Here is a 25,184-nt window from a genome sequence, read left to right as displayed (position 1 = left end):
TGCTGCTCCCTTGTGACATACTGACAGATCTTAGGGCTCATTCCTGACTTGCATTATACACCCGCTGTTACATCTGCCTTTCCACAGAAACTGCAGGAAGCAGACTTGCTTCTTTTGCCCTATATTTTCACATCCTGCGGCCATTTGACTGCAGAATAAATACGTTCTCCATTCTTCAAGAAGTTCCTTAGCTATAAAAGAAAGCTGAAGATGCAGGAGTTATTCTGGAAGTAGGAATTCTCCATGGTGGGAGAAGATGGCAGCAAATTTAGGGGAAGCATTGATGGGTGCACCATTGAGCACTGAGTCCAAGTTGTTGCAGAATAGAGAGGAACGAGCGTACAGTTTGCTCTAGTTCTGACTTTGTTTGGCACAATTAAGACTCAGCTCTGTGTTTCTCAGGGTGGGGTGGAGAACAACAAAAATTACTTTCGTTATGACTGTAATTTGATCTGTTCTAATTTGAATCCTGTTATTGCATTTTATAGGATGTAATTCAAGCCATTAAGGAAACAGCATTTGTTACATCAGAGTATCCTGTCATTCTTTCATTTGAAAATCACTGCAGGTATATAGTGCCCATTTTATAGTGCAATATGTGAGACAGATGATGCACCTCAAAATACCATGATTTCAATGTACTTGAAAACTGTGTAGGGATATACGAGTATACTGAATGTCACTTGGAAGAGGCTGTACTTAAATATACTGATCAGTCTTTATCTAGCTTAATGATGGCATTTTTTTCATGTGTGGTAAAGCTGTGAAAAATGTTTGGATGTTCCATTAGCTATGTGGGATTCAGTTAATCTAGTTTTTTGGTCTTACTAAATTAATCTGTGTCAGATAATAGAGTTTTATTGACAATATAGTTACAGTAAAGTAATACTTCCCAGTTGAGCGAAAGTGGACAGTATAATTTGGGATGACTGCATTACTTATTATTCTGTTTTGCTGAGTAATAGTGATTTCTTTTTTTATATTTAAAAATCAACCAACATCATCTTTTCCAGCAAATATCAACAGTACAAGATGTCAAAATATTGTGAAGATCTTTTTGGAGATCTCCTGTTGAAGCAGCCTCTAGAGACACATCCAGTATGTTATATTCTGACAGTCTTTTTTATTATTATTTTAGCTGTATTTAAAAGAGATTATGAACTGGGATCATCTCACATATAAAGCTGTTCACTGCCAGTCCTGTGATTTCAAAAATACCTAGTGATTTGGGGTGTCTGTCCTCTCTGGTACAAACTTGTCCTTATCTGATTTGTTTAATCTTTTCTGTACAGGACTCTGGTGAGCAACCTGGGGAAAATCATCCCCTTGATGTGTGACCTGCATCAGTACCTGCATAAAATGTAACACATACAGTGTATTTGCAGGTCACACGTAACTCTCAAATGGCCAGTCACTGCTGAAAACCAATTGATTATGAATTGCATGGTCTTAGCTGAAGAAACCCCTTCTTTCAGCTGCACTTCACATGCTTCATGTTCTAGATCAGGTCCTGCAGTCTAGGTGGCCCCCACTACTGCATTAAGAATTAAATTAAGCACAAAGAGTTCCCTGCAGTCTCACTTGAACTATCAAGTGTGCATTAATCTGGATGCACTTCACGCTCCTACATGGCAGGAGATAATAACAGACACTCCTCCACAAACGCCGTATTTCAGAATTTAATAGCTTGTTGCCCAGTGCTTGCAGCTACTTCTTCAGGCTTTCTTTACTCTCCTAAGCAACGTGCTCACTGTCTGCCAGCAGCCACCCAAAACCTGCAAATGGTCTTTAGTGCTGTGGGGGTCTGTGGCAAAGAGTACTCTGCCTTGCCTTCACCTCCTGTGCACATAACTCCAGTAAAGGAGGCTTCTGGCATTATCATGTCTAGAGCTGTGATTTTCTTGTCTTTCCTTGCATGTTACAGGGACAGCAATGCGTAAGACTTGGTGAATATCAGGTTGTTGACCTGAAAAGATCATCCTAGAGAATTAAATCTGTAGTGTTGCCCTGTAATGTATATAGTACCTTGCTACATCTCTTGCAAATAACAGCTTCCAGCAGCTTTCAGGGAAGCCTAAAGTAGGGATGGCCAAAGGCTGCCATGCTGCTACCTCAGGGCCCAGTATTTAGCCTCAGCTTCCTGTGCTCTATGGCACTACTGAGCCTTCTGCGTTTTGTGTACATTCCCTCTCATGGGTGAATTCAGTCTCCAGCTGCTCACAAATCAGATATTGCAGAGACGGCAAGAGGAGCTTGGTGTATTTTGCAAGTGGTACCTCAACTAGTCTGTGAGGTGAGCAGACTTAAGAGAGACGTGACACATTTGCTTTTTGAGTAAAAGCAAATATTTGTCCAAATAGGCATCAAACTATGTATGTATGTCCTTGCTCAGGCATGCAGACTGGCATCCTGGTAGCTTGGTGATAAAAGAGCTCTGCAGCACTGACATCTAGTGGAATTACAACCCAGGTGCGTTCAGGAACAATTGTGGTTTTCTCTTCATCCAACATACTGAAACTTCTATGACTGATTTAGCCTGGTGGTTGTTAGTAATCATTATCCCCTGCAGAGAGCTTTACACTCACTATTGTGGGATTGGATTAGGTTGATTTGGATTTTTTTGCTGGGTCGTTATTTGTCACCTGTGCCTATTCTATTTTGTTTCAAGTTATGGTGCTTCTTCCATATAGCTCAGAGTTGAATTTATGGATAACAAAACTAAATAATTCTTATAAGAATTTTCACTAGTCCTAGAAGTATGTTCTTCAGCTGTATCACTTATCATTCACTGGAAACCACAGCCCATTGTACCTGCAACTCTCTGCATAATATTCTTAATAAGCCTGAGGTGGAGAGGGTGCTAATTACCATACAGAGATCTCTGTTTCTTAGGGTCAATGACGTGATGATGCTTAAATCACAGGATTTTGTACTTTTTCTGTTTTCTCAATAATACTTTTTTTTTCCTTCCCCAAACTAGAACAAACCTTTCAGTAGTGCTTCCTTGTGTATGTGAAACTTTCCATTTGCCTTTCACAAATACCAAAGATGTGATCCTGTAGCCCTACTGGCAGCAGTAGTCTTTATTACTAGCTAAGGACTAGCTATTAATCTTCATTACTAACTAAGGACTGGGTAGTTTTCCATTCACCAATACCAGCCCATTTCTACTATGTAAGTATCTGAGGGCTGCATTATTGCATTATTACAGCTTGAAGGCACAATAAAAGGTGACTTTATTTAGAGATGAAATGATAATGGGATAAACTGTGACTTGGACTATGTGTGAACCACTGGGAGAGAGGGAAAGTAAGAATTATTCTGATGAAGAGCTGTAGGTTACATCCATACCCAGTCTTAGGTAGAAGGGGAGACATTTTGACCAGTGCATCTGAGAATGGCATAGGCTGGAGACAAATGTGCTGGCTTCAAGCAGAGAGGACAATATGACTGCAGTCACACTGCCTCCCAGGGTTGTGCCTGAGGTGGCACTGCTTGTTCATTGCCCCTTACCATTGCTATCCTGAAGTCAAAATCCCAAATAGGGATGCAGAGAGGCCAAATACTAGTTAGTAAACCTTTTCTTTAAATTATTTTACAGCTTGATCCAGGTAAACCCTTACCTTCTCCTAATGACCTCAAAAGAAAGATTCTCATAAAGAATAAAAGGCTGAAACCTGAAGTAGAAAAAAGTAAGTAAAGCTTTTCAAATATTAAAGTCCAGATAGATGTGAATAGACTGTGTTACCAAATTGCTCGTACTTTAGTGTTAGAAAAATATAAATGACACTTTGTTTGCCCTTGTGTTTTATATGAGTGCCAGAGTCTAGGCCTTGATATCAGTGTGTAGCAGAGGCAAAGGCAGACCTAGAAATGTAATCCTAGGCCTTTTACCTGAGTGCTGGTTGAGCTAAGATTAAATGCAGATAGTATCTCTTGTAAATTCTGCCTACGCTGGTATGTTTGCATTCCTGTGTTTTTCCAGGATAAGCATAAAATTAAATGTGATTTCAAATTGCTGCGCTTGCTATTGTTACCGGTTCTGATACTTATCTTCTTTCAGTAATAATAACATTGCTATATTAGTTTCCAGTATGGCTGTAATGATAAACCCTGGTCCTTTTCCTTTCAAAGATAAGCATGCAGACCTTCCTGTGACTCCAATCATACATGGTTGTGTTCGTACTGTGTAACTGAAATGCATGTGGGTACACAATTGAAAATCCAAGCACTTTGCCCCAGCTTGCATGGATCAAGTACAAAAGCGATAGTTGTCTGTTCATTCTTTGAAGAAGTAATATGCATGCTCCAAAGACTTTGGAAATCTGTGGAAATATTTTTCTTTACTTTAGTGAACTTCGGATACAGCTCTTATTGACCACTTTTCAGATCTAAGAACAGTGTATGTCTAGTGATGCTCTTACTCTGTAAAATTTTATTTCTAACTGAAAACTTAGAAAGCCTATTAAATAAAAGCAGCTCTTGGGATCAGAGAATCATTTATGATTGTCCTCATATATTTCTTTGTGCTACAAACTGTTAATGTCATGACTGATTTATTTTTAATTTTCTTATTAACAGAACAGCTTGATGCTCTGAAAAAGATGATGGAAGCTGGGGAAACCGCTGCTCCTGTAAATATCCTAGAGGATGATAACGAAGAAGAGATAGAGAGTGGTGAGGATTACGTACAGGGGTCTCAAGCATTGCCTGTGGAAAATCAGTAGGCTGGCGGGAGCAGCTAGTATGCACATTACCCACATGCCCATGGCGTGTAGCAACAGCAGGAAATGAGGGCTCAGTGTAGGACAGTTTATGCAGACATCCAGCCTTACCATCTCATCTCACTTACATACCGCAGCCGCTCCTGGCTCTATCAGTTGGTGGTATTAGTGGCAATTTTAACTTCCACTTGCTGTTCAGAAGTCATACTGGAGCAGCAAGCAAGGCAGGTTTTCACACAGTATGTGTGTGTGTGTGTTTGTGAGACTGGGAAGTTGTGAGCTTTCCTTTAAAAACACATTGTGACTATTTTTAGTACTGTTGTCAATATCAGACTGAATTATGGCATTATACTTCATAAGGATAAAATGAGGGATAGAATTTTTCTTGCCATACTTCAGTTATCTTCAGTGTAAACATGTAGATCTGAGCCCATGATATGGAGTGTGTCTGGCCAGCAAATTAAAATAGACATATCTAGGGTGTGATTCACTTTGTCTGTTTTCCATGTCCACCTTCAGAAGAGGTAAATCATGCATTGCCTGCAAGTATCTGTACCAAGGTACTGGCCTGTAACTGTCATACTGAACATCCCAGCTTTAGCCTCCCCTTTGGTCCTCTCCTTGATTGTCTCCTTTTTTAATTTATTTTATTTTACTACCTCAAAGCCACTACTATTGCAGTCAGTAGAGGTCCTCGTAAAAGATATTCCTTGTGATCCAAATCTGGTATCTGTCCTTGCAATGCTAAAAAGGACTGAAATACAACAGTTTTTAGGAGAGGCTTCTCAGTATCTTTCTTCATGTGATCAATGAGCACAAAAGAGATTCTGGATTTTGGCAAACTGATTCCATCAAAATGCTTATTTCTAATAGTGCTCTTACTCTGCTGTATTCTTAATTATGTGCTAGACTACTAAGAGGATCAAATAAGTATTTTCTAAAATTATTGCTTAAATCCATGCGAATAATATGATTAATGATTTTGTGTTTGTTAGAGAAGTTTTTAGATTTTCTGAGTACGCTTGGTTCTAATGGAGAATCACCTTAAAAGCAAATAAAAATGATTCCCTGTAGCAGAGGAGACTATAAGGAGATTCTGAAAATGTATGAGAAGCCTCGACATCAGCAACGTTTTACATTTTTATTTAAAGAACTCTGTCTTCATTTCATGTTATTTCCCCAAGCCTAATGATTTTTTTACATTTTTGATAAGCAAATCAATGATTCCTTCAAAAACATACTAAATAAGATTTCTCTTACTAAGCATCTCAAAGCAGTAAGAATCTGATGCCTTAGCTGTAATTCACTACTGATGCTTGGAAATCTAAACCCCTGTATTTGAATGCCAAAACCAGACCTGTGTATTGGAACTGTCATTTATTTAATGTCTCTCTCAAAAACAGCGGTTCCTGTGGGTTTTGCACTGATCCTTCTTTTTTTTTTCTGTGCAGCTGATCAGGAAGAGGAAGCTCATCCAGAGTACAAATTTGGAAGTGACCTTACAGTAGATGATTACAGTCAAAAAGAAGCTGTTGCCATCAGTGTCAAAAAGGTGGGATTGCTTCTTATATCTATTTTTTTTGTAAAAAAAAACTGGAGCTGGGTGTAAAAGTCTGTTCTGTGGAAGCATCGCAGCACATGTTGTCAGAAGAGTCAAACACAGGATCTTCACCAGATCCCTAAGCTTTAGGTTCATGAGAAGGCAAAATTTTGTTGCTGAAAATACTCTTTGCTTGTTCAGGTAGAATACTCATTGCGGAAACAGAATCAATATGTAGCGAAACAGTATATGAGAAGTGGTGGATTTGCAGTCTTGCTCCTGCCTCTGATGCTTTACTTTTCATCTCAGTTGCAGAGCCCTAATATGAAGTGGAATATCAACTTCCTTGCTCAACAATGCTTTTTGCAAGGCCACATCCTGTGTCTTGGTTATAAGGATTCCCTAGGTCATTTTTTGTCATTAACTCTTAAGGTAGATTCTCCCTTCGACCTGCGCCAATGAAAGCAAAATCATTTTCCAGTGGGGTGGTTTGGCAGTAGGGCTATACCAGAGAGCCAGCTGGCAGATAGGGAAAGATTCCCCTTTATTCCACTCATTTAGTACAGCTTACCAGTCTGTGCTCGGTAACTTGAATATTAGTTGGCAATAATTAAATACAGAAAACTGGAATTCAAAACTAAGGCTCCACTGGCACTGAATGTGTTACTGCTGCTTGCTGCTGAAAAATGCCCACATGTGAGTGCTAAGGGGCCTTATCGGGTCATGCTTCCCTGTCACTTGAGTATTTTGGCCACTTCTCTCGTGCTTTGACTATCTTTGGATCTTACGCCAGGTAGAAAAACAGGTATGGAAAATCTTTCTTAGTACTAGTTGCCCTTGGCAGTACATCTCTTACAATATAACAGAGTCACCAGACCTACCTTCTTGGTATCTCTTCAAGTCTACATCATTGCTTCTTCAGGACTTAGGTGAATCCTCCCATTGAAGCATGGTTTAACTTCTTTGTTCTAGGGTTGGTTTCACTTACATAGTCAGCTTGTCCTTAACTACCTGACTGGTTTGGGGTTTGGTTTCATTTTTGTGGGATTTTTTTTTTCATATTAGTCACTTACCCTCAGCATATGCCCTTGGGTAACTTCTATGCTTCTTTGCTACTTGGTGATTTGATCCTTATTCTTGAGGAATGTACATTTATTGCCAGGTCAACATTTATCTGTTTTATGATTGTCAGTAATGGCAGCTTGTAATTGAAGACAGAAAACAGTGTCCTATTGCAAATAGCATCTTGAAACAGGCCTTTTCCAATCGTGGACATTAAAGCATGGTTAACAGCGGTCTTAGCCCTTAAGTTTTCAAAGCCTGGACAGTTTTCATATTCAGATCAGATGATCTTTTGTTTTGTCTGGGTGTGTCATTCTTTCATTATTCTCTGAAACTTCCTGCCGCTAGCATCTAATGTTAGCACTGGTTTGGGCTTAAGTGTCTGGCATCCTCCTTCCTATCCCCATTGTTAGCCAGCTGTTGAATTTCTTATTTTGTGTACTCAAATTTGAAAGAAACTGCAAAGTTTTGCAAGTGTATGGAACAGATGAGCCACACAGGAAGGTGGAAAAAGGTATACTTTTTGCTAAATGCATTAGCTTTTTGAGGAGGTTTTTTTCTTTCCTTACTGTGAGTGTTTCCTATTGCTTTTTCTTTGGATAATGTATATATATTTTTTTCCCTTAGGCTGTTGAAGATTCTGAGCAGGAAAACAATAAAAAGGTGACACATAGGATGTTATGTAGTTTATTTTATTGCCTTATATATAACATACATATTACTTACCATGCATTCTTAGTGGTTTAACAATTTTATGCTCAGTTTCGTTGCATCTACAGAGTATTTTTGAAAGTGACCCTTCCTCTATTTGGCCTCTAGGGTTTCTTCTGCTGAGCTTTTATACTGAGGTTAGGGCTGCCAGAAAATGTGGGGACAGAGAGGGGTGCACGACAGTTGCCTGCTTAGACGTGTTTGATCTTAGATTCCGATGTCATGCACTGGGAAACAGCTGTTCTTTGAATGGTGTTGAGATATATCATCCCTGCTTCTTTTTTTTTTTCCTCTTCCCTTACCCTGACTGCACTTTGTTTTCCTCTCTCTTTTTCTTCCTTTTGCTTTCCCTCAGGACTTCTGCATTTATCTTCTCCCAGGAATCCCTCTGTAAGACTCTTCCCACCTCCCTCTGCTCTCCTTCTTCTCTTCCCTTCTCTTTTCTCATTGAAGCTTCTCCTGTTCCTAACCACACTTTGTTTCAGTCTGTGTTGTTTTCGAAGTGATTTCTGCTTCTTTTCTTGAGGGCTGGGAAGGTGTAAATAACCCAGAGAGATCAGCTTTCCCCTCTTGTATTCTGTAGCACCTAAAATGGTCATGTGCTGTTGTAACCATTCCTTTGTCTTCAGAGGCTTTAAGAAACATTACCCCTGTCTAATTCATAGTTTTAAAGTTGTGAACACTGCAAAGAGTATAGCTCATTTACTCCAAAAATTATGGGTCTGCAATAAAGAAGATAAAGTCAGTGACTAGTAGATAGTCTTAGAACATTGTCTTACAGCCAGTGTGTCAGCTACACACTCATATAGTCTGCAGGGTACTATTGGCTTGGCACTGAGGCATGCCTAATCCCCTTTGACTTATTTTCACTGTGATGTATTATTAGACATTTATGGATCAAGATAGTAAAATGTAATGAGCAATTCTGAACAGTCAGCTGGATGCACATTGAAGTAGCCTGGTTTCTAGAAGATGGGTGGTCACTTCTTCCTGAATTATTTGCCTTCCAAAAATGAAGACACTACAAAGGACTAGTTCCTTTGAAGAAATTTGGCCTGAATTTGATCTAAACTCTAGTAACAAATATTGACCTAGTAACAGAACAACATCTATGTTCTATAATAAAGGGGTATACTGTTTGGCATATTTAGGGAATAGATCTGTGAGCGCTCAGCATGTGGATTCCTGAAAAGCAGTTACATAGAGTCCTGGTGATCAGCGTTAAAATAGGGTATCAGTTTGATTTCATGGGCCACTAGAAGTTTAATTCAGTCTAAAATGCACATAAAACAGTATGTACCTGGACTCGTTCTGATAACTTGGCTATTCTACACAGTCAGAAAATCAGTATAGTCATAAGACTATAATAGTCTTACTGTGTCAAGGCGTAAATTGTTTCACTTCACATAAAATGCTTTTTTTTTAATGTGTCTGTGCTGTATGGCAGGTAGAGGTACATGCCCATAATACTGGCAAGTAATTTCACATTTCCTTTACTCTTCCATCTCCTGAGTAAATGAGTTGCAGTAGTGTAGGCTCTGTGAGCTGTATTCTTCTTCCATGTGAAAGTGCTTTGCAAAGTGCTTCCTGTTATTGACTATTTCCCAATACAATAATTGAGAACTTTCTGACAAAGTGATGTGCATTCTGAAAATAAAAAGCTATACTCTAAGAATTTTTTCATATACTTAGCACTTCTTTGCAGAAGTTCACTGTTAGCCTGCTGTAGGTTAGACTCCTTGTAAACTGATTCACTGGTAGAGAAGAAGCAAAATTGTTTGGGGGAAAATGGCCATGTACAGTAAGCCTCGTGGTGTTTACTTAGATTGACAGAAAGCTTTCTTTTTCTTTCCTTTCTTTCAGTGAAAAGAATGTTTTAAACTGGTTTAGGGAGAGGGAAAAGTTGGACAGGTAGATCCACATGAGAAGCTCTTCATATTGTGGGTTTCTAGCAGATGAGCTGCTTGTAGAAAACTTTTGAAGTTCTATTATACACATTGTGCATCTTTGTGTGAATGATGGATTCAGATTTTTATCAGTTTAAGTAGCTAGGAATATGAGCTTGGTACTGTTTCTATTGGTCTTGTGGCATCTATTTGTCCAGTGAAGGCTGTAATGCCTGCATTTTGATCTGTTTTTATTAGTAAAGATTAGCAATTGAACTTATTTGTGTTTTGATGTTGAGAAAGTTCTACTCAGTACCAAACATGCATTACTCCACCACAGTTGCTATCAGAAAATGTACATTAAACCACAATTCTTAGGAATTTATTTGACTAAAATAGATCATTATTTCCCACCATTGTTCTCTGTTGTAAGACTTACCTTCTGTTCCAAAGTTATCCTACTAACGTCATGCAGTGTTCAGCCACTGCTTAGCAGCTTTTCTGCCATCAGCCCTCTTGCATGCATCCTGTAACATCCAGAGCATTTGGTGCATATATAAGTGAGAAAATAAATCTTCATTTGTGACATTGAATTTCCACTTTTCTTGTATTAATTTGCACTTTCTTTAACTTTCTGCAGATTTGAGTATAATTTTGTATCACATTTGAAAATTCCAATAATAGTGTTTGCACACACAAACAGTCATTATTCTCTTTACTGTGTTTTCAGGGTTTAGTAACTGTTGAAGATGAACAAGCGTGGATGGCATCTTACAAATATGTAGGTGCCACAACCAATATACATCCATATTTATCAACAATGGTCAACTATGCTCAACCTGTAAAATTTCAAGGTTTCGATGTAGCAGAAGGTAACATAAAAGGTTGAATGAAATAAAAGTATTTGCTTATTCTAGGTAGCTTTTTCATCTCTACATTTCATGAATTTAGAAATCGCGTAAGATTTATGTAGTTTAATGACTGTCAACAGTATATTCTTCAATCTCTGTTTTCTTGAATGTAAGGTTAGCATGTTATTCCCTTGATCTTCCACATGGAGTCACTAAATTACTGGGAGAACATGGAGCTGTTGAGATTGATTATATTCTATAGGCCTTTCCAACTAAAGTAATTCTTTTAGTTCATCTTCCTGGAAAGTAAGGTGAGCGCGATTATCACAGTGGTTAGCAGGTAGCTGATGCTGTCATATTGCACACTAGACCATTTATCATGTTGTTTTGCCTTATCTAACCACACAACACAGGCTCTGCATAACAATTTTGTTCAAAAACAAAAAGGAAAGTTTTGTTCATTTCCCAGGAAGTGAAAGGAAGGCAAGTGAGAAATATTAAGGTATTTCTCTTCAGTATAATTTCATTCTATGAGCAACCAATAATGCAGGAAGAGGTCAGAATTTCCTATGCTCTGCTATTATGTATAGTGCATAATTTTGAATTTTGATTCATTATTAAAGAAGTGTTTTAAAATGTCTTGTCTTTTCTTTCTAGAACGTAATATTCATCATAATATGTCCTCTTTCAATGAATCAGTCGGACTAGGGTATTTGAAGACCCATGCCATTGAGTTTGTGAAGTATCCTTTCACCTCCTCATACCATTTCTCTATTGATGCTACAAATGAATAACCAATATACCTTTACACTTTTACTGTGTTTCACATATGTAAAGGAAGAGGGAAAGTAGCTCATACAATGAGAAATAGTAAGAATTATGTAACAAATACTGAAGATACCAGGATATGACCATATTTTTCTATGATGTTTTTATTTCATTTTCCTTGATGAATTATACAGTTATAATAAACGACAAATGAGTCGGATATACCCAAAGGGAGGCCGCGTAGATTCCAGTAATTACATGCCTCAAATTTTCTGGAACGCTGGCTGCCAGATGGTCTCACTGAACTATCAGACCCCAGGTAGGCAGCAACTACCAGTGAACCTCAATCCTAAAGAATGACTTGGGCAGTAACTCTCAAACAGATGCCATGGATTTGCTTCTGGCAACTTTAACTAAACAGGCATATGGCTAAATAATACAGTGGGGTGGAATTATGGAAGCATAAGACAAGGAGTAATAAAAATGACATACGTAGAAGGAAAATTCAGTCCCCTTCAATAGAAAAATAAGAGTATTGTAGTTCTCATAGAAATGTTTTATTAATAAGGACTATTAATTAATTAGAGAGAAATAGTTGTTTTCGCAAAACACAGCATTGGCAGAGTTGGGTGCATGTCTTCTAAGTAAAGATGAGGGACTGTACAAATTAAGATGGTAAAAAGAAATGACTATGTGCCAAATGCATTTCTATACCAGTTATTGTGAAATGTTAGTCATGTGTTCAGCACTAGAGAACAGGATCTGTCATCCCAGCTTACGGAATGATGCCAGGGAATGTAAATGCCTCTCCACAGCATAAATTGAGAGGAGATGTATTGTTCCTGTTCAATGATGGTGTGAGTAACTAACAGGGTAGGGTTGGGTTTTTTTAATTTATTTGTTTTTAAATTAATAATCATGTACATTACAGTCATACATGTAAGAGAACAGTTTGTCCATTTTCTCCTTCTAGCTGTAATAGTGCTTTTGTGCCTCCCCTGCATGGGTGCATCACCTTATGCCCAACAGTGTGTTTGGTACTGCAGACACTCTTAATTTTCATAGTCTGAGTTCTGTCCTGCAAAGCTTTGCACTGATTTCACTAGCTGAGGAAGTAAGAGAAAGCTGTACTGGGATACACTACTTGTAGAGCACTTCACTGTTTGTGGTTTGGAGGTTGGAGCAGATACACAAGCTTCACTCTTCTCCCAAACTGTCTCTGTCCACTGCATGTCATTTTCAAGCTATTTATATTGTAGAATAAGAGTGTATAATTACACGTGAGCAACTTCCCTATATTAGTCTTCTGTGATCCAGCTGTACTGCCAGGCTGAAGAATGATTGAGGAGATGAAAGTTAAGGCTGCCCAGTAAAGCAAATAGTAACTGATAGGGGCGTATGAGAATCTTGCATTTTCTGTTATGAAGAACATAGAGAAAAGAATTCATTCCCTTTTGAAGGCAGAGTCTGTTGGACAAGAGGATAACTGTGTTATTGCTGAACAAGGGTATTGTATTCTAGTGTAATTGGAAACCTGCAGGAAAAGGTATTTTTTATAAGGATTGGGAGAAGGCTGGAGGGGAATGGGATTATTATGTGCCTGCTATCTTGTCTCTATACAAGTGCCATAATAATGCATTGGATAGAATTCAGATGCTTTAAATGTTGAAATTAAGCAATGAAGCAATGCTGCTGTGATCTTTGTAGTTTCTTTTTGTGGTATTTTATTAAATTACGTCCGTAGAAAACGAATGTGATATTCATCTCACCTTCTTTACGATATTGGGAATACAGAAAGCTTCATCAGAAATAGTTCTCTATGGTCATTGTAGAGAAATACGTTCTTCTAGGATGCCTTGTCTAGTATATTTTATATTCCTGCCTTAGACTGACATATACAAGCACTTTAACAGTGCAGTTACTCTCCGTGATTCAAAGTGGTTCTAATCACTAGCAGAAATGGAGACATCTGTACTGTAGAGACCAAAAGTTAGATGTTGGAGGTCCCATCCCAGGCACTTAACGTGACCACAGTCTGATGCTTCTCTGTCTAATGTGTGTTTTAATTCAGGTAGAGACTTAAGCTGGTTAGTAAAACTGTTACTAACTTGGAAGAAACCTGATGTTTTCCTGTGGCTTCCTTTATTTCTTTTATTTAACCTGATTTTTCTGTACAGTCTCATTTGCTTTTCCAAAAAGGATTGTCCATGGTCTGCATTTTCAGAAGGAAGTTGTAAATTCTTTTACTTTCTTGACAGATTTAGCAATGCAGTTGAATCAAGGAAAATTTGAATATAATGGATCATGCGGGTAAGTGATATGATTTAAACTGTTGTTACTGTGTATCAGAATCCTTTACCACGGTTTTAATAACATTTTGTCACTATTAATTATGTATTATGAAAGAAAAATGAGGTGCTACGTGAAGAGTAGAAATGAGCAGAATGCGGGGAGAATTATCACCTGCAAGGAGGTATCCTGGTGAATGAAGTGACTTTGTGTGCAGATTATGAAGAAGATGGTGAATATCATGCACAGTTATTTAAATACATCTTTAGCTTCTGTTCTCAATCTTTCTTTGAAGATAGGGTTCAGAATGGAAATTCATCACACAGTTTGCAGAATGGCTAAATTTACTTGGACAGGTTGAGTCTTGATACATAGGGAGTGTTTTTAATCTGTATGCTTTACTTGAAGAGTAGATTTCACAGAGGATACAGATGTGTTTCATCTCTCAAGTTCTTGCTCGTGGCTTTTGCATGAAAAAGGATGCTCAAGAGATGTTGATAGATTTGAATTTGAGTTTATACCTTAATAGCATAGGCTGATCATTAACATCAAGAGAAAGGAAAAGTTTGATGACTTATAGGAAATGACAGTCCAGAAGCACATTAAAATCTACAAAATCATCCTGGGGAGAAACAACTCTTCTACTAATGTAATCTATTCAGAAAGAAAAATATGAGTAGATGAAGTTTGGTGAAGTTACTTATCTGCAGGAAGGGCAGTGTAGTGCTTTGCAACTCATGCTTTTATATCAGTTGTGAACTCTCCAGAATAGAGGCTGTTTGATTTGACACAGGTGTAGTATCTGGTCATTTCAGTCAAAATAAGAAAAGTAGAAGAAACTCAGAGGGGTTTTTGTATGGAAGACTGTAGTTCCTTTCTTGTTTGGCCTACTAGCCTAGTACAAGAACACATATTTACTCTTGGCAAATGCTCTGAAGGACAGGTATCATTGTCAACTCAATTATTTGATACTTCTGTGAGTCTTCTGGTATTACAATAATATACAGTGGTATATTTTTATATGCCTTATGAACATGGTGCTGCTTCAATCACAGAAAACATGCAGGGCAATGAAAATAAATTAAAAAATCCTTCTATCTGTACTTCTTTCTTCCTCTAATTTGCAGTTTTCATGCTGGTGAAACAAGGTTGAGTCACTCTTGCTACAATATTTTTTTATTTCTGCAGGCCTAAGTCAGGTGCTAAGGATACTTCTGAGAGTTCCCCTCTGCCCACAACCTACTTAGAATTAAGAAAATATTATGAAATCACACACTTAAAATATAAGAAAAATAAGGGGTATCACTTTCCAAAACAGAAGCCACATTGTCAGAAAAATGGGAGAAAACATTGACATTCTTTCCATTGGAATTCATCCAACATTTTGTAATTATTTCTGAATTCTAGCTGGGTCTTTATAGTGTTGTGTACCAGTGATTCAACAGAGAGACTAATGGTAGATAAAAAGTAATCTAGCAGCTGTTGTCTGTCAGGGCTGCAGAATTAACAAGATGACTCCAGTTACATGTTTCTTCCACCAGTGGAAGAGAACCTGTTTCGTGTAGCGCAGCATTTCTGCAATGAACTGCTATTTCATTTTGATGGCAGAATCCTTGGGGTTTGATTCATCAGAGCACGTATTGGCTTCATTGATATGTTGATCCAGTGCATAGTCCTCAGGGATGTATTGTAAGTGTTATTATGGTAGTACCTTTCATGCTACTATAATTAACAACCTGTCAGCACTGACATTATCAGCTATTTCCCCTAAGGTTTTATAACCATGATGAAAAAAATTAGCTTCAAGATGAAATTTATTGTCTGAGTCTTACTCTATGGAACTGCTTCATTTAACAAAATAAAATTGAATAAGCCTTCTGTATTTTTCCAGAGTGTTAAAGAATTAAAACAAATGGCAGCATCTACTTTTTATCATATAACTCGCTGTATTTTTTAAATGTATTATTAAATTATTTAGAAGTATCCATGATTATATTACATTTATTTTCATCTTGAAATCCAGGGTTAATTTCATCTCTCAGTAGTTCAAAATTAAGATTAACATTTATCTGTATTCTAGACAACAATGATATTTCCTTTAACTGCCTCACACTTTAGCTAGAATGATAGCATATATCTTACAGTGCTGTAGGAGAGTTCACAAAGCTAGAACATCCATTTTATTTGTATTTAATACAATTTTAATTTCCATACAAGAATAATTTTCCTCTTCTTTTTCTTGAAAATAAGGTATCTACTTAAACCAGATTTCATGCGACGACCAGATCGGACGTTTGACCCTTTCTCTGAAACTCCTGTAGATGGTGTAATTGCTGCAACATGTTCTGTACAGGTAAAATGGCAATAGACAAACTTCTGTCATCTTATCACATCCAAAATCACATTTAAATGTCAACAGAAATACGATATTTACAGAAAATGTATTTTGATTGTGTGGATTTCATCAAATAGTTTCCACTGGTTTTTTTTATTTCTGGCTAGGACATCTGTGTTTACTTGATCTGAGTGAAACGTGATAGAATTAGAAGTGATTTGTTATTACCCTTTCTCACTGAATTTTAAAGCCCCTCAAGCTCTTTTTGAATTACTGCAGCTGATACAAATGAATAAATGAGTGAAGTTCATTTCTGTGGACCATATGAAATTATACGAACAATCACTTGTCGCCATAGGGCAAGGAGGAATACGGACACACATGGACAGCATATTTTAAAAATAAATAGAGAAAAATTGTTCATGTGATGGAGGTCCTTAATTTGAAGTTACCTATGAATAACAAAGTCCATAAAACCTCTCTTGTAGTTCTAAAGGATGCTTTTGGGAGGACACTAATACTAAAACCTGTTCTATGACTTGACACTCCTACTCTCTTTGCTCAAATACCCTATATGCAGATTTACAAAAGACCAAAGCTTTCAGTTATCACTTTCTACGTGCAGCATGGAAATTTCAAACTCTTTCTGACCAAGGGTTCATTGTGCATTCTAGGCTTTTATCTGAGTTTTGTTTGCACCTCTAGAAGAACAAAAACTTTTTTCTTAATGTTGTTTTTCTTCAATGTTAAATGTTCGATTAAATATTTTGATTTAAGCACATATTTAAGGCATTCTCACAAAACCTTTCTTAAAGAGGTGCAATTTTAGCACTAAATTTACCATTTTCATATGATGAAATAATTATATCTGTTCTGTATAAAGTATTTTTCAGACTGTTGTCAATTAAAAAGCCATTATTTTGAATATTCATGAAATGCTGTGTACTTTGTATTGCTTTTGCCTACTGGTCTGCTGTTACATTGCAGGTAATATCTGGTCAGTTCTTATCAGACAAAAAAATTGGTACGTATGTAGAAGTGGATATGTATGGCTTACCCACGGACACAATACGTAAAGAATTTCGAACACGCATGGTGATGAACAATGGTTTGAACCCTGTTTACAATGAAGAATCATTTGTATTTCGAAAGGTAGGACATTTGGAAAGTGCAGTTTGTGATTGCCAGCCCTTTTGCATATGACTATCCTTGCTCACTTGAGCTACCCCTCCCTGCTTCAGTCTGACTGCTCGCATGAATAAATACTGCTCCCATAAAAAAGGGTTTGTAGGGTTCCTGTTTACTACAGTAAACAATCTAAAGCTGAAATAAGCTTTCAAGAGGTTTGTTGTTTTTTTTTTTTTAATTTTGCTTTGTTTTTGTAATGGATAACCTCTGTAGCTGTCACATGATTTTTTTTTTTTTGTTTCTGTTTGGCTTTTCCCTCCCCTTTGCTTCCTCCTCCCACTTGGAGGTAGCCACCTCTTCCGTGGCCATGCCTGTGTTCAAGGTATGCAGTCTGCTCAGAATGAGCCCCGCTGGTGGACACCATCATTCCTTGGAGATTTCTTCTTCCCTGCCCTGGCAGTGGCTGCTATCTTGCACTGTTCCTTCAGCCCAGAGGGCAGGTGAGATGCTGCATCCAAAGCTAAGGTCAATGTTATTACATGGAAAAGTTGGAAGGGTGCTGTGTTCCTCAGATGTGTTGCCAGCTCCCTCCTTCAGTAGTCCATGTGCATCATGTACCTTTTTCTTTATTTTTTTTTTTAATAACAGAAGGAAAACAAACCTTTTTTTCTTAGTATGGGGGATTTAAAAAGAGAGATCAGTTGTCCATGTTCAGGTTTTATCTCTCAGTCTTTATATATATGATATACATATATATATATTTTTCTGTCAGCTGGAGTTTCATCCAGACTACGTGTGTTAGCAGTGCCGTCTTCGATAATGTCTGTTTTGCTTACACCTGTTTTGTTGTCATGCAGAATTGTTGCTCTTTTTATTCCAAAATGACAAACTTTACCAAGTGTTGATAACAGTTCACACTTGGGTATATTACACATAATCTGCTTTCTTAACGGTATAAACAGTTTTTAGTAGAAACGTAGTTAATGCAAGAGATTTTTCTAAAATATATTGTGGAATGAATGTGACTTTTAAGTGCTTTTCTCTGTATATGAGGAGGCAGAGGGAAGATGCTTAGATACAATGACAGGCAATCATACTGCGCACGGCTTGCTGGCCATATGGCCAGCATCTGCTGCTTTCTGATTTCTTCAATCAAAAGGCCCATAAATTACAGGGTGCATACAGCTTCAGTCTGAAAGGGGGGTACCTAGGTCTTATGGCATGGGTACAGTAGCTGATGCCAATATCCCTTGGACTTTCTGCTCTACTCTGCAATGAACATTTACATGGTTACACATTCTCTTGAATAACTTCTGCTGTTAGTCAGCCAGGAGACTATTTTCCTTCATCTCAGGCCCCAAATGTATCAGACTTGCCATTGTAATTGAGACACAAGTTGATGACCAAGCAAATGAGTGGCATTAACACAGCAGGAACAGTTCCTCTAATCAGAGGACGTGAAGGCATGGGATACACAGTGCTAAAATGTCTTGAGAGTGGAAGTGCCTATCAGGATACCGTAGAACAAATTAATGGAGAGGGAACAGTAAACTTCTTAGTCCCTGGAAGTTCTGGCTCCCTAGAAAATCTGTGTCTGGGCGCATCATATAATGAAAGGCATGCTGTTCTCTGACCTGTAGAGGAGAGGTCTTACCTTCCCTGTTTGGGTTATAATGTTCTCCTCAAGCTGATGTTTAATCCTACACATTTGCCCTCAGGTAATATGTTTGATTGTTCTTCTCTCATGTTTTCTTGTTTTTATTTTAATTAAAATAAAGCTTCAGTCATTCTAATCCAAGTTCTGTGTTGTCACTTTGTTGTGTAAGGGGGAAAACGGGGTGAGTGCTGGTCGTAACCTGTGCTGGGAGTGCTAAGTTATAATCAAGTAGAAAAGCATATCCATGAATAGCTCAGGTGGGTTTGGAAACCAATAGCAGACTTTACTTTGTGCCCTTTAAGACTGAAAATTATAGTGACGTGGAAAGTCTAAGGGAGGTGTTAGATGCAGTTTACTTAGGTCTTCCCTTTTTTCCCATAAGCGTTGGTGAGTAGAGCCAGGTAGGGAGTGAGTGGGAAGACCTTTCCCAGGGCATAGTCGAGGCAGGCTGGCAGAGGCCACGCCTCTCAGTTAGGCTGTCTTCTCGCTATTCCATGCACAGAGGCAGTGCCTTTGTTCTGGGGAAGGCAGAGAATATTTTTGTTAATGTTTTGGTCACTCCAGATGGGGGCTGACAGATACAGATAGCTGGCAGCATCCCTACCCATCATGCATACCATGTGCACTTCACGTCATGAGTACAGCACACCTACTTCTGCAGGCAGCACACCATTTCAGTAGGTCTGTCAAGCTGTCCTGCACCTCTCTGCCTGCTTCTCCCCTTTGCAGAATGCATAGTTCCACATACATCCCCATAAGCTTGTGCTTGCTTCTTCCATTCTTCGTTGTCCATTTGATTACATCCCAAATCCCATCTTTCTGTCATGGCTCCTCCTATTTGAGCACTGTCTACCCTTCGATTGCCACTGTATCTGTCATTTCCCAGGTGGTATTAGCTGCCTTTTTATTGATGTCGCCAGTCTTCGGTGATGAAAAATAAATATGCGAAATATTTAGGTAGTCTAACTGTAAGATGCAGGATTTGCATATTCTGAAATCTACCCATTATTTAGAGTGAAAAAAGCGCTTTTCTAGGGAAGATTAATCTCAAAATGTGCAGTTTGCAGAGAATTACATTATCTTACAGTGATGATAGCCTGCTTCCGGCATACAAAGTTAGTAGTTCACACATAGGAGGTGGGGAGAGTTGTACTCTATTAGAATCATTGAATTTCTTCATTTTATGGCTTTCCAGGTTATTCTTCCTGATCTTGCTGTCCTAAGAATAGCAGTATATGATGACAATAATAAGTTGATTGGTCAGAGGATCCTGCCCCTGGATGGTCTGCAGGCAGGTTACAGACACATTTCACTTCGGAACGAGGGCAACAAACCACTCTCTCTTCCAACGGTTTTCTGCAACATTGTGCTTAAAACATACGTGCCTGATGGTTTTGGAGGTAAGATATACCTGCATCTCGATAGCTCATAGATCTTGAGTGTTGATGTGGAAGTACTGAAGTATTCTGGTGCCAGTTTGCCAGCTAGAAGCAGATGCAAAAAGCTAGAGGATTGGAAAAATTTAGTATTTCAACTCCATGGAAACCCTGCATGTTCAGTTAAGAAATCAGCTTTCAGACCAAGTGCCTGCCTCAGTGTAAATGATAGTGACATGAATCTGTTAAATGACAAAATAATATGGAAAATAAGCTTATACTAGTTATCTCAATTATGTTTCCTCTGTTCACATTTGAGGAAGATTATTCTTTTGATATTTTTTCTGACGTATGTATCTATAAGGTTAACATGTATTTAGCTATATTGTTTGGCCTGTAGGTATAAACAATCAGTGCAGAATTTAGATGTGTATTTTTTTCAAAGGAAAACAGTGTTCTTGAGAATATTGTCGTATTGCTAAAAATGGGCAGTGAAATAACTTAGCATTCAAAACCTTTCTGCATTTTTCCCTCCCAATATTACATGTTTTTAGTGTGGTTTAATTATTTTGAGGTTGTCAGAAAAGTAATATTTAATGCAAGTCATTTCCATGATCCGCTTGGCAGGGCCATGATCATTTATACTTGAGCAATACCACGTTGCCACACGTGGGTGGAAACAAACACATTAGAATAATCATTACACCACTTAAATCAGTGTAATGGGTAAGTTCACGCTAAGGGTGTACCTCTGGGAAATGTTTTCTTCACTGCAGATGAAATTTGTTTGAAGGCTAAACATTATATAAGCCATTTAAAACTGTAATATAGACATTGCACTAGATGTTAGTGCTCTGACTACAGCAAAATGAAGTTCACCTTAGGGTTGATTCATGAAGCGTTATTGATAAAAAGGTTGCATTGCTCTTTGCAAAAATTATTTCAAACCTGCTGGCCATACAAAGAATTACTGCCTCTTCTCTCAGTGCCATTTCCATAGTACAAACTGGAGAAAGGGAAGGCTTACCTAGTATATTAGTGTATCTCCAAGTCTGTGTGTACTGGTATTTATCCAGGCTTTAAAAAAATGAACAGGCCTATACTTCAGTAACAATACTTCATGGAAAATGTTAAGCATTTACAGAAGCGTTTGTGTTGTGCATATGTGAAATCCTCGTTGCTGGCAAGTCAGCTGGAGTCTTGAAGCACCACTTGAAGCACCACACATGCAGTGTGTTTAGTCTACAGTATTTAACTTCAGGGGTGCTGTTCCAAGGTAAATTTAAGGTTCTGCTTAAACTTAAGATTTTCAAGGCAGTAATTCATCCGTGAACATAAGGGACACGTTTAAGCTTGTGCTATAATTATTTTCTGAACTTAAGCTTTTGACAGTAAATGAATCAATTAAAATATTTTCTAAACTAGGAGAATGTTTCTGTTTTTCTGGATTGTTTTTCTGAATGATATTGCACTTTTTCTAAGAGTAGGATTTAAATCTATCAGAATTTGATGTGGCTCAAGCTGCTGAGTGTGTCAGTCACATAGGGAGAAAATATTTTTTATTTTCTTCTTTAAACTGCATTGTACAAATTCAGAAGCGAAAGACTTGTTTTTCAAACATAATTTGAACACCAATCTAGAATTTGCAAATTGCGTGCACTTCAGCACTGGTTGATCTACTATGTTTTCAGCATTTCTATAGGTGGTTTATCTGGTAGAAGTGAGGACATAGAAAAACATTACTACTCCTAAGTGACAGTATCATTACAGTAAAATGCTACTAGAATGAAAGAACTGGTTCTTTTAGTTAATTGTCACTTTGGGAAAAAACAGACTCCATATTGACATGAATGAAATGAGTTCAATTACTACTTCTGCTCTCCCTTGCCAAAGAGTTTTGATGTGTCTCAAGTCTTTTTCTCATAGAACAGCAGCATGATGAACAACTGGGAAATAACTTTTGACACTTGGATGGAATCATTAGTATTCTGTTTGCGTGTGTTTTTTAATGGCTTACCATCTGCAGTGAACTTCTCATTGTTTTATGAGCTGTCATTAGGATCTCCATGGTTTTTTGACCAAACCTGTAGGACAGTATAGCTCAATTCAGTAGCTGCCTACGTTCTTTTCTATTACTTTTTCTTAACCTGTATGAGTAAGTTTAAAAACTTGCACCAAATAACAGCTAGAATGGGTAATGCAGTATAGGCTTTAAAAGGTGCATAGTTTTATTTTTTCATATAACTCAGTATTTGCATCAGTTTATTTGCATCAGCTACTGTGTTCCAAATAAAATACAATACTGGTGCAAATCAATGCAAATGAAGTAGCATTCTCCAAAGAGGAGCTTCTATAATAGAAGTCTGTAAGCATGGGTTCTTAGGTTAGTGATTAGAGTCCTCTGTAATGTACTCTTCCAGTGATTTTCCTAGTTTTTTATTAAATTGTGATTCTTCTGCAAAATGACATTCCCCACCCCCACCTTACCTCACTGGGGAGAAAGGCAAACGTAAGCAGAGGACAAATGACAATGTGAAAAGCAGTGATGAGTCACATCTCCCTAGTAGAAATGCTGAGCCTTTGGTGATGTGCTTGTTTGGTTAGTAATACAATTTGCAAAGGTCTCACTCTCCCTAACATGTTAGTCATTTTTACCTTGAAAATTGTGATAGTCAGGTTCCATTTTCAAGTGACGCATCACAGTTAGCAGGGTAGTCCTGTAGTGCACGTCAAGGACAAAAAGGCTTGTGCTTACTAGGTCAGGGAAGCAGGGAACAGTTGGTGTTGAGCCACAATGCCATTGTTATGGCTGAAAATAAATTCTACATCATTTTTGTCTATGTTAAGTAAGTTTCAGGAGACATTATTGGATCACGACATTTATTGAAGACAATCTATTTGTGTAGATAAACAGAGCTGTCAAGGGCAATGCTATGTGATACAACTTTTCGTAAGGGTAATACGACTTACGTTGGAATGAGAGCCCTGTGTATGTTTTATTTACTTGAGAAGTGCATCTGGTGACTTAAGAGGAACATTTCATGGAACAACTTAGGTTGGAAGGACAATGATATTGTCCAGCCCCTGGTTTGCACAAGAAGGATAGCAAATTTTTTTCCAAAGGTTTTGATAAGCTGGGTATTTTTACAGACCGGCTTCTGTCTCTTGCATCATTCGTTGTAAGCTAACTTGAAACATGGGCAAAATTCAAATTGTGGTGAAAATCATGAATGTCAGAACTGTAATTGCAGAAATGTTATGCCTGTTATGCTACTGAGACCATCTAGAATATAAGGGTACAAAAGCATTTATCTTTTACTCATAAACGGCCAAAAAATAGGACTTTGCAGCATTCTGCAAAGAAACAGCTTCCTTGCAGGGAAGTGCTGTCCATGGTGCTCCTAGTGGTCGTGATGAAAACCATGAGTTAATTAAATGACCATATTTTGTAGTTAACAATGAGCCCATCAGACTGCAGCATTTAGACTTTGTTTCTTAAGTTAGTGCTCTGACAAGGCAGGCTGATTGACTGAGACCAGTGACCCTTTTCTCCATGATACTGAATGTAAAGTTTCAGAGGGAACATCAAAACAGATCACTGCTGTGGTCTCTGAATGCATTGTTATTGTAAATGCTAGATCGATTAAATTTGTAAAATCATTTCTTGCTGTGGTGGGCATCGTTTGCCATTTGTGAATTCTCTGACTGTTGAAATTAAACATGGAAAGGGTTTATTTAATGTCTTTCTGTAAACCTATGCTTGCAGATTTATTGCTGCATGTGGAAAACAGATTCAATAATCTATATGATATCCAGTTACCGCTAGTGGTATTGTGTCATGTGCAAGATTCAAATATTGGTCATTGTAGTTCATTAAAAAAAAGCCATTTCACAGTCTGTCATGTTCCAGACATGGAACATCACAAAGGCAAGTGAGGACAGATTTCTTGACTACTTTAACTGAAACTGCTGTTTAGCTAGGAAATATGACAGCATTTTCTAGAATTCCCTGCAGTCTCAAGTCAGCCAGCACCCCTTCAAATAATCAATAGATAAAGTTGTTAGTGCTTTGTGGTTCAGGAGATCCCATTCTGGTCTTAAGTTCTGGTGTCATTGAGGAGTAAGTTAAGGTAACTTTGGTCTGATGGAGTTACTCTGTTTTTCCTGAGTAGGGTACAGGATTGATACTGCTTCCTTGGTGCATTATAAACTGATTCATGTACTTAGTGTGTTCAAGTGCTGTGGCAATGAGCACTTTCAGTCCTGTCAAGTTCACAATGCAAAGCTGGAGTATTGTTGCAAGCCATGGCTCATAACAACAAGGGTAGAATAAAGCTCTTATAAAAGATTGATTTCCAGATTACTCTGATGACCATGGAAAATTGGTTGTTTTTTCTTACAGATATCGTGGATGCTTTATCAGATCCAAAGAAATTTTTGTCTATCACAGAAAAAAGAGCAGACCAAATGAGAGCTATGGGTATCGAAACTGTAAGTATGACAAGCAGCTCATTTATGTTCATGCTATGTTCTTTTTTCAAAGTAAACTCTTCCTTCTCCAGTTGATGCATATTACCTTTATCATTTGTCATTTTCAAATACAGGCCTCTTTGTTCTGCTCTGAAATATATCAGATTATGTTAGTTAACGTGCTGAACTACCATTCAGAAACTGACTTTTCGTGAATCATGCTAAGAAGTAGAAATCATCTTAGAAATAGAAATTTTAGGATGAGAAAAGAGACATGTTTTAGTAGGTAGCCATTTAAAATAGTTTACAAATACTTTACTGACTATAATGTTGTTTGAAAGTTTGTTGCAATTTTCTTAATTACATTTAAAGTAGACAAGTTCAGAA

At 37.8% G+C, this 25,184-nt stretch overlaps 1 protein-coding gene across 7 annotated transcripts in view; it reads left to right on the top strand.

Moving 5' to 3' along the window:
• The window catches only part of PLCB4 (phospholipase C beta 4), a 201,430-nt gene that overhangs the window by 143,813 nt on the left and 32,433 nt on the right, over positions 1-25,184 (top strand). For 5 of the 7 annotated variants that reach the window (XM_069850178.1, XM_069850174.1, XM_069850175.1 and 2 more), the window contains 14 exons: positions 489-568; positions 1,014-1,098; positions 3,602-3,692; positions 4,582-4,677; positions 6,176-6,276; positions 7,954-7,989; positions 10,654-10,795; positions 11,432-11,516; positions 11,737-11,861; positions 13,801-13,852; positions 16,082-16,184; positions 17,154-17,318; positions 20,147-20,351; positions 24,730-24,818. In XM_069850178.1, coding sequence (XP_069706279.1) covers positions 489-568; positions 1,014-1,098; positions 3,602-3,692; positions 4,582-4,677; positions 6,176-6,276; positions 7,954-7,989; positions 10,654-10,795; positions 11,432-11,516; positions 11,737-11,861; positions 13,801-13,852; positions 16,082-16,184; positions 17,154-17,318; positions 20,147-20,351; positions 24,730-24,818 — 1,455 coding nt within the window. The remainder of the gene's footprint in view (positions 1-488; positions 569-1,013; positions 1,099-3,601; positions 3,693-4,581; positions 4,678-6,175; positions 6,277-7,953; positions 7,990-10,653; positions 10,796-11,431; positions 11,517-11,736; positions 11,862-13,800; positions 13,853-16,081; positions 16,185-17,153; positions 17,319-20,146; positions 20,352-24,729; positions 24,819-25,184) is intronic. The other 2 variants (XM_069850180.1, XM_069850177.1) reach the window with 1 other exon arrangement.

Source organism: Phaenicophaeus curvirostris, chromosome 2 (genome assembly GCF_032191515.1).
Source record: "Phaenicophaeus curvirostris isolate KB17595 chromosome 2, BPBGC_Pcur_1.0, whole genome shotgun sequence".
Taxonomy (NCBI): domain Eukaryota; kingdom Metazoa; phylum Chordata; class Aves; order Cuculiformes; family Cuculidae; genus Phaenicophaeus; species Phaenicophaeus curvirostris.
The sequence above is the reverse complement of the archived record's forward strand: the minus strand, read 5'-3'. Positions and strand labels throughout refer to the sequence as shown.